This window comes from Lactuca serriola, chromosome 9 (genome assembly GCF_051521515.1).
Source record: "Lactuca serriola cultivar US96UC23 chromosome 9, Lser_US96UC23_V15, whole genome shotgun sequence".
Classification (NCBI taxonomy): Eukaryota; Viridiplantae; Streptophyta; class Magnoliopsida; order Asterales; family Asteraceae; genus Lactuca; species Lactuca serriola.
In genome coordinates, this window is record NC_136416.1 from 62867601 (window position 1) to 62881886 (window position 14286).

The following is a 14286-nucleotide window of genomic DNA, read 5'->3' on the forward strand; positions in this document are numbered from 1 at the left end:
CAAATGCAAAATTCACAAAGACAGTTAACACCCTACATAACATACAATGGGCCTAGCCCTTCCTGATCCATGAGCCTAGCCCAACATATAAATGGGCCTAGCCCAACATACAAATGGAACTAGCCCAACATATCATGCAAGAGTCACAAAGACAACTAGCATAACATATAGTGGGCCAGCATTTTTCCTTCAACCCACGAGTACAGTAAGGAGACTCACTTGAATCACAAAGTCGATTTCAGCTAACTACTCTCCTGCTAAGAGCAATCAGTATAGGCCAAACGAGAAACAACGCGGCTGACGTGGCGCTTGGCAATGGCGGCGTAACGGGGGGAACACCGCCCCCCCTGCTCGTTGCAATTCGTCGAAGGTGGATCTCGTTGGCGTGACGACGGGAAGAAACGAATGAATTCTGACCGTTGCGTCTTTAAATTGCAACGGTTTGAAAAAAAATTAATTATTAAAAAAACAATTTATCCTATAAATACCTCCCATTTTATTAAAAAATTCACACACTTTCTCTTCTCTTCTCTACATACTTTAAATTATCTTCAAAAACAATATGGATCCTTTCGACTCGTCCGATGATTCAGATGACGGTATTGTCTTTAGGATGATGTATCATTATTACACTACCGACTTGCTACAACCAGACCCAGCCCTGCTACTAACAAGACGTGCGATGTTAAACAGAAATCATGAGGAAGGACACGAACATCTATATCGTGATTACTTTACGGATAATTGTGTATACGGGGCGAAGGACTTCAAAAGAAGATTTCGTTTGAGTAGGGATGTGTTCTTACGAATCGCCAACGCCTTGGAAAGCCGGTATCGTTTGTTTACTATATTTTTATACAAAATAAATAAAAATGTACTACATGTTTCTCTAATTTTACAACATATGCAATATATTTTTAAACTGTATTTAATTTATGTTTAGGTACGAATTTTTTCAATTAAGATATGATGCTAGAGGTAGACGGGGGGTTTACAACGTTGCAGAAATGTGTTGCGACCATTCATTTGATGGCTATGAGGGAGTCACCCGACACCATGGACGACTATATGAGAATGTCCGAAAGAACCGCAAGAGAGAGTTTGTATACATTGTCAAGGGGTGTTGTTGAAACTTTTGGAGACGTGTATTTGCGGAAACCTTCGTTGCATGATTTGCAAGAATTGTATGTGGCGCATGAAGAACGCCATGGGTTTCCCAGAATGATTGGAAGCATTGATTGCATACATTGGAAATGGAAAAATTGTCCGGTAGCCTGGAAAGGGCAATATGCAAGTGGTCATCACGGATCACCTTCGTTGGTGTTAGAGGCTGTCGCTTCTCAAGATTTATGGATTTTGCATGCATTTTTTGGGGTTGCGGGTTCCAACAACGATGTCAACGTTCTTGATCAGTCGCCAATATTCGACGATCTTTTGAATGGAAAAGCCCCGGATGCTCCTTTCACGGTGAATGGAAACGAATACAAATGTGGGTATTACCTTACAGACGGAATATATCCTCAGTATTCCACATTCGTGAAGACATTCCGCCACCCAGTTGAATAACGAGACAATTTTTTTAAGAGAAAACAAGAATGAGCACGTAAGGATGTGGAACGTGCTTTTGGAGTGCTAAAGGCGAAGTGGCATATAGTCGAACATGCAGCACGATCATTGGATTTACAAACTTTACGATATATCATGTATGTATGTATCATAATGCATAACATGGTAGTAGAAGATAAAGGGCGAAATATTGCACACTATATCCCAACGGAGCCCAGACACATTCAGTTTCAACCAGGAACAGCAGATTATTTGCATCGCGTTGTTGACATTCAGGACGCAAATAAACACAGACAACTTCGAGAGTACTTGGCGGATTATATCTTCTATGGTAACAATAACGATAACGAATAGCGTTGTATTTTTTTTTTTTTTGAATTTGGATGTTATTTCTTTTTTTGTTTTTGGATATTATGTGTAATTTAGTCTTTATGTTAATTTTAATCTTTAAAAAATTTTAATTGTTTTTTATAATTTTAAACATTATGTTTTATTTATTTTTTATATTTAAAAAATATTTGTCTCAATTTAAAAAAATCGAAATAAATAAAAAATAAATTATAAAATGGAAAAAAAAAAAGTTGGTGTCATAACAAGATACAACATGTTGCCCATTTCCTCACTTGGTGTTATAACACCATTGATGATGTGGCACCAAAATGGTGTTACATCTAGTTGCCCACACCTTATGGTCTAAAAGATGGGTGCTCGACACCTTAATGGTCCAGAAACAATGTAAGGTGGTGTAGACGATGATTCCTTGCAAGCCACAATACAAGACCACCTTCTTCTTCTTCTTTCCTCCTTCTTTCAATCCAATAAAAACTCCAAAACCACCAAAGATCAAGCAAGGACGGGCACTAGGGTTTTTCTGAGGTGAAAGAGGGTTTGGGGCTGATAAGAAACCCTAAAATGAGGTTAGAGATGCTTAAATAGGAAGGAAACTCTAAAAGATCATGGGCTTGGGGTGTATCGCTCCTCACGTCGTGAGCTCTTTATTATTCACATCGTGAGCTCAGTCCTGGAAAAAATCTTCATGCAGCTCATCTCACGTCGTGAGGATCCTTTTTCCTCTAAAATCCAACATTTAACTCCTTGAAACCCTAATACGATTCGTTCTGGAAAAAACGAATGTTACAACTCTCCCCCACTTAAATTAGATTTCATACTCGAAATCGCTCCTTACTATCTTCAATCTACTCCAGATAACTTGGACAATACATCCACTACCTATATGAGGATAGAGGAAACAACCCAAGCATACAACAACATTCCAAAACTATAACCAAACCCAGCCTTAGCAGGGTTATCGACGAACGAATCTTACCACATTAGCACTCACCACTGGAGAACAACCATTACTACTCTGCCCGAAATCCGATATCCTAAAACCATGTCTGACTCCCCGATAAACAACCCACTCTGAATCATTGTCACCTCAACTCCGCTTCAAATTCCAACCGATCATAACGCTTCCAACCCATGATTATCTTGTTGTTTCCACTGAAAACAGAATCATTGAACATTTCTTGCTTCCGAAAACTTTTCACTTGATAAAAGGCTTAGATAATCCTTCGAGTAAAAGACTCATTCCTACAACGGTTAGACTAAAACGAGAGTTGCACAGCAGGGTCAAATCAATTACTCTGAGATTATTTAATCCATGCATCAAGTGACTTAACATATCCACTTAATCACAAGGCGACTCCTAACACGAGTCCCAAACTCTAGCACCACCTCAAGCTCATCTTGTTGTCCCATAGTTATATTTATGTTGTAGCCGAGACCAACTTGGTCTCATATTGACCTTCTAAATGATCGATATACCAGATTTCCATCTGGTGGATGAGGCCTATAGCCTTACACAATCGTACCATACGACTTCCGAACGAGGGACTTACCTGGCGAGAGCTGTCCTAACTTATTTTCCATCATGGTCCCAACAGCCCTCCGGATATATATATGTTGACTTAAAGGTTGAGCGAACCCGATAAAGCTTTTTACATGCCTTAAACTTTGTTGGAACATGATGAGACTATATGTCTTAAAATATTAGATATCATTGTTAAAGTATTTTGTTAAAATATCAAAAAGAAAAAATGGGTAAAAGTGTCGAGGAGGTAACCCCTAATGACGTATTATTAATTTTTAGCAGGGATTGTGAGGATGAAACTTTTTAAGGGGTAGATGATTGCAACATTTAAAATATAAGATTGGGCTCATTAATTTAAAAATTAAATAAATAAAAGATGATTTATATAGTTAAATCATCAAAGGATAATCATATCATTAGTTGATACGAATTTTATAAAGTGGTGACTCGAAATTCTGGCAGCGCTTCGCTCCTAGCAATTGCATGTCTTTCCGTTAGACGAAACCTAGTATCATTACCACAAAGTTTTAGTATAATATTTAATGCGACTAATTGTTAGTCTAGATTCATCACTGAATCAAAGTCTACTTCACGATTTATCAAGTAAGGAACAACCAGGTTGGATCATATTGAAGGTAGGGTCCGTCCGGTATACGAAGTATACTGTTTGGAAATCTCATTTTAAACACCTCACTAAATCCAGCCTAGACATCATCCCCGTAAGTAGATCAATCAGTATAACGACTTGGAATCACTTATAAATATTTTCTATGCATGGTTTATAATAATGATAATGCACTTAAACATAAGGTATACTTAAGGTACGGTGAGCATAACTTAACTTACAGGTGGTTTAGCGAGAAACCGGGCTCTCTGCGGGCAGAACTTCTTAGCCGAAAGCTCTTCTTCTCGGGGCTTTCCGACGTCCGCTTTCGACTGTCTTTATACTGTTGAGCTCTTATTAACGAGATATTCAGTTCTCGTTTGGGTTGTGTCGGCAAAAAATCGATTGATCTAAAATTCGATTTCCGAGTTGTATACTGCAATGCAAAATCTTAGAAAAATCATAACTTCCTCAAACGAAGTCAGATTTAGACGTTCTATATGTGCACGCTCTCGGTTTAGCGTATAATACGACTTTTGGTTAGGTTTCTAAGGCTAAAAAGTAGTTTATAAAAAAAATCATTTTTTACGTTACGCAGAGTTGTATTAGTTTAATCGCAAAACTTCAACATGTCATAACTTCTTCTTTATAAGTCGAATTTCAGCGTTCTTTATATGTACGGAATCCTTGTGACATATACTATAACTTTGGTTAAGATTATTTATACTAAATAATCTTCTATCAAAAAGTCATTTCTAACGTTTATTATCTCTAAATTGACTAGCCCGAATTTACGGACGTTACAAATTGATTCAAGACAAGATTTGAGCATCCAAGCAAAGGAAAGAGGAATCAAAATCTTGATAGGTATAATCTCTTCTATTTTATCTCTAAATTTTGAATTCAAGGTTTGGGAAAACCCCATACACCAATAAATGGTGTCAACCAATCCTAATCCGTCATGTAGTAGCTTCTGTAACATTCAAACTCAAGAGCTTCAACCACGAGCATCATCGATGAGAATCTTCCATGAGCATATCGATAAGCATCTTACGTGAGCATCATCAATGAGCATCTTCCTTGAGCATCATTGATGAGCATCTTCCATGAGCATCATCGATGTGCATCTTCCATAATGTAACACTTGTTTTCTGCATTGGGACAATTAAAGATTTAAAGGAGTCTAAGGTGTGATTTTTGGGAGAAACCACATGCCACAACGTGGAGGGTTGATGATCACGACGTGGCATGGAGTTTAATGAAGAAAAGGTTCGGCTTGGTTTCCACTTCATGACAAGAGGAAGGCCATGATGAGCATCGTCCATGAGCGTTATCCATGAGTAGCTCATCAAGGGATATCATGGCTCGTAAGGAACACATGTAGTACACCTTGATCATGGAGTCGCGCATCTACCTCCAAGGATGGCACATCCACTTCTAGATGGTGCATATTCATCAACATATATAAATTCCATTTGCATGGCATTTTTATAAACTACATGCTTGTTACTATCTATAGTTCCATTTTTATTTTGGAATTTTCAAATAGATCAATGCAAGAGACGACATATAGTTTTTTTTCAATGAATAACTTCACCTCATTGAATTGTTTTCTTTCGGAAAATGTAATTAATTGGCAAACCATACATTTATATTCCTATTTAGTGTTTTCCAAGTTTTTCTAGATCCGTTCATTATATTCTCGTTATAACACCTATAGATTTTGAAATGTGTTAATTAGAAAAATATTAGACATACGCTATTATATGATAGAAATTTGAAAGATAATATATACTCCGTTGGGATTGATTATTTAAAATGTTTACTAGTTTATTACATTTTATGATTTTGCTATCCATAATAAGCGTTTTTAAGGGTTTTCGGTTATTTTAGTTTGATACCGGTAAATGGTAATAAACCATTTTTGATAAGTTTTTTAATTTTAACTTATTTCAAAGTGTTGTTTGAATGTAAATTAATATTTTGAAAGATATTATGCTTTAAGCGTCTTCCTTATTTAAATTGTTATAGTTTTATAAAGTATACTTTTTTATAAACGCTTCGTTAATTGTATTGCCTATCAATAAATATTGCATGATTAATTGTCATTTATATTTATAATTGTAATTTAGTTAATAGTTTTTTATATAAAAAGTTGTTGATTTACGTTTTTGTTTCTTCCTCATATCTATTATACTTCGTTTTCTTTTTTAATTATTGTTTTATATAATTTGTTTCTAAAATTTTGTCGGTAATTTCCTACGACATTCCGACGGAACTTCAAAATTTCATCTCGCTCCAAAATTTAGATTTAAGGCGTGTTCGGCAAAATTAGTTGTTAGCGGGTAGCTTGTAGCTTGTAGCATTTTGTTAAATGTTACATGAAGTAGCATTTGGATTTGGAGCGTTTTGTTTAAACTAAACGCTACAAGCTTGTAGTGTCAAACAAGATTTTTTTGTTCAAAATGGAGCATTTGGTCAAACGCTAGAAGCTAGAAGCTCTCAAACGCTTCCAAACGCTTCGTGCCGAACACGCCCTTAGTCCAGTTTCCCCCAAAAATTTTGCTAGGTTTTTGGTTTCACTCGCACGCCCGCCTCCCACTTCTTCCCCCGCGTGGAGGTGTCAACCCCCCCCCCCCCCCCCCCCCCCCCAAATCCCACAGACCTAAGCTCCAACCGTCGTCTAGGGTTTGAAATTGGGCAACTTGGGAATTTACCTTCGTCATTCATCGATCTCTCATGTCAGCTTAGTTATTGCCATATACCAAAAAACGACCCTACATAATTCGTTATAATTCCTTCGCATCTCAATAACAATGTTCATCTCCGACCCCCTCTAACTCGACGGATCGCACGGCCCTCGTACCGGCGACGCATCATTCAAATTTTTGCCCTATCAACTTTCGATGGTAGGATAATGGCCTACTATGGTGGTGACGGGTGACGGAGAATTAGGGTTCGATTCCGGAGAGGGAGCCTGAGAAACGGCTACCACATCCAAGGAAGGTAGCAGGCGTGCAAATTAACCAATCCTAAAACGGGGAGGTAGTTACAATAAATAACAATACCGGGCTCATTCGAATCTGGTAATTGGAATGAGTACAATCTAAATCCCTTAACGAGGATCCATTGGAGGGCAAGTTTAGCGCTAGCAGCCGCGGTAATTCCAGCTCCAATAGCATATATTTAAGTTGTTGCAGTTAAAAAGCTCGTAGTTGGACTTTGGGTTGGAACCCCAACCTAATTTTGTGTTCACGAATTGAGCTTGAAATAGGAAACTTGCAATTTCTTTGAAAACTATCTCGCTTGACATTCTGTCTCTCTAGTCCAGGTTACTTGATATGTATACTTTTTTTGTATAACCTAGTTTGACTGGTAATTTACGATGTTTATGCTTTTGATAGGTTTAATGGTTGCAAAACATATTGGTTGAATGGATATTAAATATTATGTTTCTTCATGATTTATACAGTGTAAATGGTTGCTGCCAAAGTGTCCAATGTGATTGTTGCAGAATGCCGATGGTGTTTGATTTACACATGAAATTTGATGACATGTTGTGCTGTTGTCATGTATTCATAAGTACTTTTATATTTTTATCTATTATAAAAGTGTTTGCTGCTGTTGCAAAAAGTGATAAGCAAGTATCAAGACATAGTTCTCATGGATACAAAGCACTTCGTAATGGAATGTGGTGAAATAGATGCAATAATATCATCCATACATAATTAAGAAATCTGCAAAGTTAGATATACATATTTATATTTAGAAAAAAAATATGCATGTTATCTAGCTATATAGCATATTGTAAAAGAAGATGAAATTTTTTAATTTCTATACTAAAGTGGATTTGGCAATCTCATGGTGATATTTTTTATAATAACGTATTTACACAGCCCAAAAATGTTGTTCATAATGGGAACCGGTGAAGTGTCTACTGCTAGAAAAGCACTTAAGCAAAAGCTATCGAAAAAGTGATCATGTGTGTGTGATATTCATCAGGTTTGTCAATTGTTCATCCTATTTTAATTACGTCACATGCAAAACTAATTTAACACTTTATGCAACTTACAACTATTAACAATTGTAGTACCTCACATGTTTATGCAAAAAAGATTGGTAAAATTCATTATTATGCTGCTTTTAATATTGCAAGAGGTGATTGCCTTCTGCTATGAACATCTTACCGTAAATAAGTAACGCCTATTGTAACAAAAGTCTTGATCTCTAGATGCATTAATTACTTTTATTGAATAATCTTTTTTGTATGTTGCTATAATGGATAAAGCATGTTGATATATGTTGTTTGTTTGCTAATTACATATGATTTTTTTAGGTTAAGGAATTACGAAGCCAACTTGAAAATGTTGAGAATGAGATAATTTTGAAGCAACAAAAACAAGAAAGAATGGACCAACAGTGGCTCAACTAGTGGGTCAATTTGGTAATCCTCTTGGAAATTCATTTTAGTTTTATTGTTGTTAACTTTTCGTAAAACATATTGGTGAAGTACAAAAATTTAACTGTTTTGGTGTAGAATTCGATAGTAGTTTTCATTTTAGTGATGTATTAGATATTTGTTAATATCTATCATTTTGTTAAAGAATGAAATTGTATTGAATTGTTTTTATATATGTTGAATATTATTGTGGTTAAAAATGCCTATTGTATAAATTTGTATTTGATTTTTTAGTTATTGTACAATATCTGCAAACAAATTCTGGAATACTTTTGTTTACTTTGTATTTTATAGATTTTTTTTAAAAAAAATTGCATTATTACCAACACAATATCTACAGAAAAATGCATCAAATTAAACTTTTTTGAAAAACAAAACCGTTGGAAGTTTGTTGGAATGGACTGTAGGATGTCTCTAGGAAAAAGAAAGAGTTGTAGGAAATCTGTAGGAAAAATTGTGTCAAGAAGCATTGTTGGAAAGTTCCTACAAAATTATCTGCTGGAAATTTATTAGAGATTTTGTTGGAATTTTGTAGGAACTTTGTTTCCCACAACTCTTTTTCCAACAAACCAATTTTGTTTCAACTTTGTGGCTAATCGATGTTTCCTACTAAATACCAACACAATAGCTTGTAGGTAACCTTTCAATTTTCTAGTAGTGTTGGTCCGTTAGTGCTAAACCTAGTTAGTTGTCATGTATATAACACTGACGTTTTTGCATTAAATAAGGGTGGCAGTGTGTAAGGGGGCATGAAGCTCTCGAAAAAGGTTACACAAATAAGCTATTACAGCGACAACATTGAAGACGCCCGAATACTCAGTCTCAATGCTCGGGAAACAGTGTATTTCCATTTAGACAACCACAACACTAGGTTGTCACCAAGGAAGGCCCCAAAAATCGAAGTCGGATCGACAAGTGACCTAACACCCCTGATTCACGTTCGAATAAGTTGTGAGAGTTATAGTGAGGGAGGCATAAAGTCAAATTATGTGATCGATAATGTCGTTGATGTAGCGCATAATGCCCTTGAGGGCATGAAAGTGTGGTTCTCGAGGGTTATACATGTAGACATAAATCTGGTAGGCCGCAAAGGAGATGCCATAACGAGTGAATTCAAGCAAGTTGTGTTACGAAGTGAAATTCAAGAGAAAAAAGAGAAAAAAATCTACCCCGATACATGGGTGGATTGTACCGAGAAACATTTGGAGAAGCTAGAATTGCAACCTTATCGATCCTTTGAAAGGGTGTGTAAGTTACCTTCTAAAATCAAAAAGCATGCTAAAAATAAGACAAAATTGCAAGTTTGGTCCCTATGGTATGTCAAATATTGGATGTTTGGTCCAAAATGTTTTGGAGTTGCACGTTTTGGAGTTTCACAACTGGTCCAAAAAGTGAATTCTATTGCAGGTTTGGTCCAAATATTTTTGAAAAAACTTAAAATGACTGATTTACCCTTCATTATTTGTTTTCCTAATTTTCTTTTATTGCATAAATTAAAAGAAAAGACAAAAAGAAAATACCACCCACACCCTCTCTCTCTCTCTCTCTCTCTCTCTCTCTATATATATATATATATATATATATATATATATATATATATATATATCGTTCGAAATTCAACAACACATACATACTTCAAAGGGAATTGATTTCAACGCATAAAAAAACCACTTTCAAGAGCGCACCACCACCATTAATCTCACCTTTTCACACAAAACATATCAAAATCCAATGGAGAAGTGTGATGAATGATTCGAGACTTCAAGATATGGGTTTTATCTTTTTTGGCGAATGATGGATCTGAAAAGTAAGCATTTATCAGAAAAATACCACCATCATCGAAAGCCCTTATGTTCTTGTCAGAAACCTCTTGGTCGATGTCATTGGTTGCTCGATTCCACCGCCTGAAGGATGATATGTGCGTCTCATCTCTATGGAGGTAAAAAACACCATAAATGTCCAGCTAGAACGAGATCTAGGTTTTTGAGGGTATTTCTATAGAGAAAATTAAAGAGATGTTTCTTTTCATTGATTTTTTGGTTGATGTTTTGATCCATCCAACGAAAAATGGGGAAGTTTTGATTAATCATCCATCTGGGATTTTCAGAAATTGATAGTTCTTGAACAAACCCAGAAAATCACCTCCTCCATTTTTCAAAAATCGATAGTTCTTGAACAAACTCAGCATATGTTTCAGATCCAAATATAAGCTCTCTATTTTTTATTTCTTAGTCGAAATAGAGGGATTTAGAAGGGGCGGGATTGGGATTTGGTTCGTGAAGCACACCAATCGAGGGAAAAACATCCAATAGAAGGATTCTAATTTCAAATGGGTTTACACTGTTCTTCATTGTGTGTGAGTGTATGTTTTTCAATTTTTCAATGTGTGTAGAGAATGAAGAAATTTTCTGAAGAACGAAGGTTGTAGATGGAGGTTTGATGGAAGTAACGGATCATACAAGTTTTGATCCACGTGGGTTGGGTTTGAAAACACGATTGATGAGTTTGAGCATTTGGGTAACTGGAAACGGTTAAGGAGAGAGGGTGGGGCTTGATAAATTTCTTCTTGGTGAGAGAGAGAGAGGGGGGAGATATATATATATATATATATATATATATATATATATATATATATATATATATAGAGAGAGAGAGAGAGAGAGAGAGAAAGTGTGTGGGTGGGTGGGTGGTATTTTCTTTTTTGTCATTTTTTTAAATGTATACGATAAAAGAAAAATAAGAAAACTAAATATGAAGGGTAAATCAGTCATTTTAAGTTTGTCCAAAAATCTTTGGACCAAACCTACAATAGAATTCACTTTTTAGACCAGTGGTGCAACTCCAAAAAATTGTGTACTAAACATCCAATTTTTGACATACCACAGGAACCAAACTTGCAATTTTGTCTAAAAATAATAAAGTAGAAAGGCCAACTCCCAATTACTAATAAAGGATAGTTCTTTCAAGAATCCATTCCATAAAGAAAAAAAAACCTTTAAAACGTGATAGCTCAACAAAGCAATACAAATGTAAAGGTTATGCTTTTAATGCACCAACGGAGAAATATTTTAAATGTTAAGTCTTAGGTACATCTTCAAGTTGAATGTTCAAACCAAAGAGTATGACTTAAAATAGGTTGAGGGTACATTGTCATAATGGCCGAGAAGGAGAGGAGACACCATGTAACGTCCCGAAAATCTAAGGTAAAATTTTCATTTTTAAAACAACAGATCATACAAACGAGTTGTTCCAAAACGGATCAAAGTCAATATATTATTTAAACATTAGAGTAAAATCATTAATTGCCAATGCAGAAAACTCTGGGGGATGTTGTGTAGTCACATCGGACCCTACACTTTTGAACTGAAAGTACCTGAAATCATAAATATGGAATCCTAAGCACATAACTTAGTGAGTTCCCCAAAATACCGCATACCACATATATACAAATATGTGTCGGGTCTGTATCAACCCCGAGTCCATAACGACTCTATATAACAACTTATAGCTGTGTCGGGTCCGTATCAACCCTAGGGTTTGTATCAACCTAGGGTCCATAATGACTCTATATAACAACTTGTAGCTATGTCGGGGTAGTTTTCAACCCCCGGGTCCGTTTCACCCCACATACGTAAGTATAAAAACATATAAGCATAAGTCACGAAGACAACAAGCACATAAATGCATACCAACAAGTGTCACAAAGACAACCATTATCCTACAAACATAATCCAGTGGGCCGACATTGGTGCCTTTTACCCACAAGTACAGTAAAGAGACTCACCTCACAGTCTGAAAGAATAGTTGCACCGATAACTGCTCTAAAATCTACCAGTCACCTATACAATTAACAGGAACCCAAATATCAAACTATAAATCAAAATACCCAAAATGCCCTTAGGTTAAACTTGGTCAAAATCAAAATTCAACCGAGTCGACCGAGTCAACTCAATTGAATACGTTTGGCGTACTCAACACATACGCGTGGCATACTACGCCTTGACCAGAAGTCGAGGGGCTGACCACGTACGCACAACGTACCCTTTGGTACGCCCAACATACGCGACTGCTATCCTCCCAATCCATTAAGAGCTTAATCCTTTAAGCTCTTTCATCCAAAGTCCAGATCTAACCCTCAAATCATATCCTTAACCATAAAGTTTCCAACTTTATGGTCTTACATGGCTATTAAGTCTTCAACATCCAAAAACCATAACTTCTTAACCCATTAAGACATCCAAGACCATGCATGGAGGAAAACTAGGGACCAAGGTTACATTTTTATGGTTCTTGATGACTCTATAATGGATAAAGTTTCCAACTTTATCCATTAGAATGGTCCTAACAAACAAGATCTAGTCTTTAAGTCTCAAAGGGACCAAAAGTGCATCTTTTTCAACTTAATCCATCAAGTCCAAGTCTCTAACCTTCATATATGAATCAATATGATGTTTAGATGGTTAAAGTTTCCAACTTTATCCATAATAAGGTCACAGACTTTCAAGATCTAAACTTTATGCACTTAATGTTACAAAAAGCTCATAACACCCAGTACTAGCTAGATCTAACAACTTCATCATCAAGATTCAAACTCTATACCTCCAGAAGAAAGATCAAGGTGAATAAGGTCTGGATCTACAAGCTCCATTGCAACCATCACTTCTCCAATGAGCTCATTATTCTCCAAGATGCACCAAGAGCACTCCAAAGCACTTGAAAACACATTCTTTTTGCTCACAAGGCTTAAGCTAGGGTTAGGGTTTCAAGGGCGGGTGCTGGAGAGGTGGAGGTTGAGAATGGAATAGGTTTGGGGAAGTTAATGAGTTTAAATAGGGATTAAACAACAAAAATAGGGCTTGGGCACTGATCGCGTATTCCCAACGTACTCCAGGTATGCCCAGTGTACTCCATGCATGCCTAGTACGCCCAGTGTACATGTTGAGTACGCCCAACATACGCAGATTAACCCAAAATCTCCCTAACTTCAAACGGTCATAACTGCTTCATTAGAACTCTGATTTCGATGATCTGTATATCCACGAAAATGTGTTGAGGATCTCTACAACCTTATCTAATTACTTTTGACTTAAAACACATCGAACTAAAATACTTAATTCATAAAAGAAATCTAAAACACCACTTTTCCCATTTTACCCTTTGACTCTAAAGCACCAACCAAACTCTTGGATCCCGTAATCTACATTACCCACATACAAATGGGTCTAAACCTCTATTTCCCAAAAGCACAAAGACTAAAGCCCTAAGCCTTATAATACTTGATCTTCGGGTCACGACCCCAAATTCTGAATCGACTCGAAATAGGGTGTTACACACCAATCTTATATCTTAAAGATAGATTCAAACTCATGAAGGAGAGATTTTGGTTATACAAAGAGTACTCCATGAAAAGGCTATGATTACTAATAATAAACAATGGAACCACTAATTCCATTCAAGGGGCATAATTGTCACAACCCCAAACAAATGATGGCGAAAACGTCCGGGGGTGGAGGACTTCATGTATAGTATCATAACAATGAGTATAATAGTGGACAAAGTAAATTCAACCATTATAAATATAATCGAAAAAGTTACATGTTTCAAAATCGATATAAGTCCCAAATTTGCTTGATGTATCAATCAGATCCAATTGATGGTGCGGAATCTCAATCAATTGGATGATACAAGATCAATATGAAGAAGAAAGAGAAGAAGAATAAGATGAATCTTCAATGTATTAATGATAAGAGTTATGATCCAACACAAGATTCACACACACTTGCA

The 14286-nt window shown here is 36.2% G+C and overlaps 1 protein-coding gene and 1 pseudogene across 1 annotated transcript; both read left to right on the plus strand.

The window, feature by feature from the left end:
* The first annotated feature begins 966 nt into the window (after positions 1 to 966).
* LOC145075765 (uncharacterized) lies at positions 967 to 1566 on the plus strand. The gene has a single exon (XM_079021888.1). It carries the CDS (start codon positions 967 to 969, stop codon positions 1564 to 1566), a length of 600 nt encoding a protein of 199 aa, XP_078878014.1.
* A 5220-nt stretch (positions 1567 to 6786) lies between these two features.
* LOC145077364 (18S ribosomal RNA) lies at positions 6787 to 7389 on the plus strand (annotated as a pseudogene).
* Positions 7390 to 14286: the final 6897 nt, after the last annotated feature.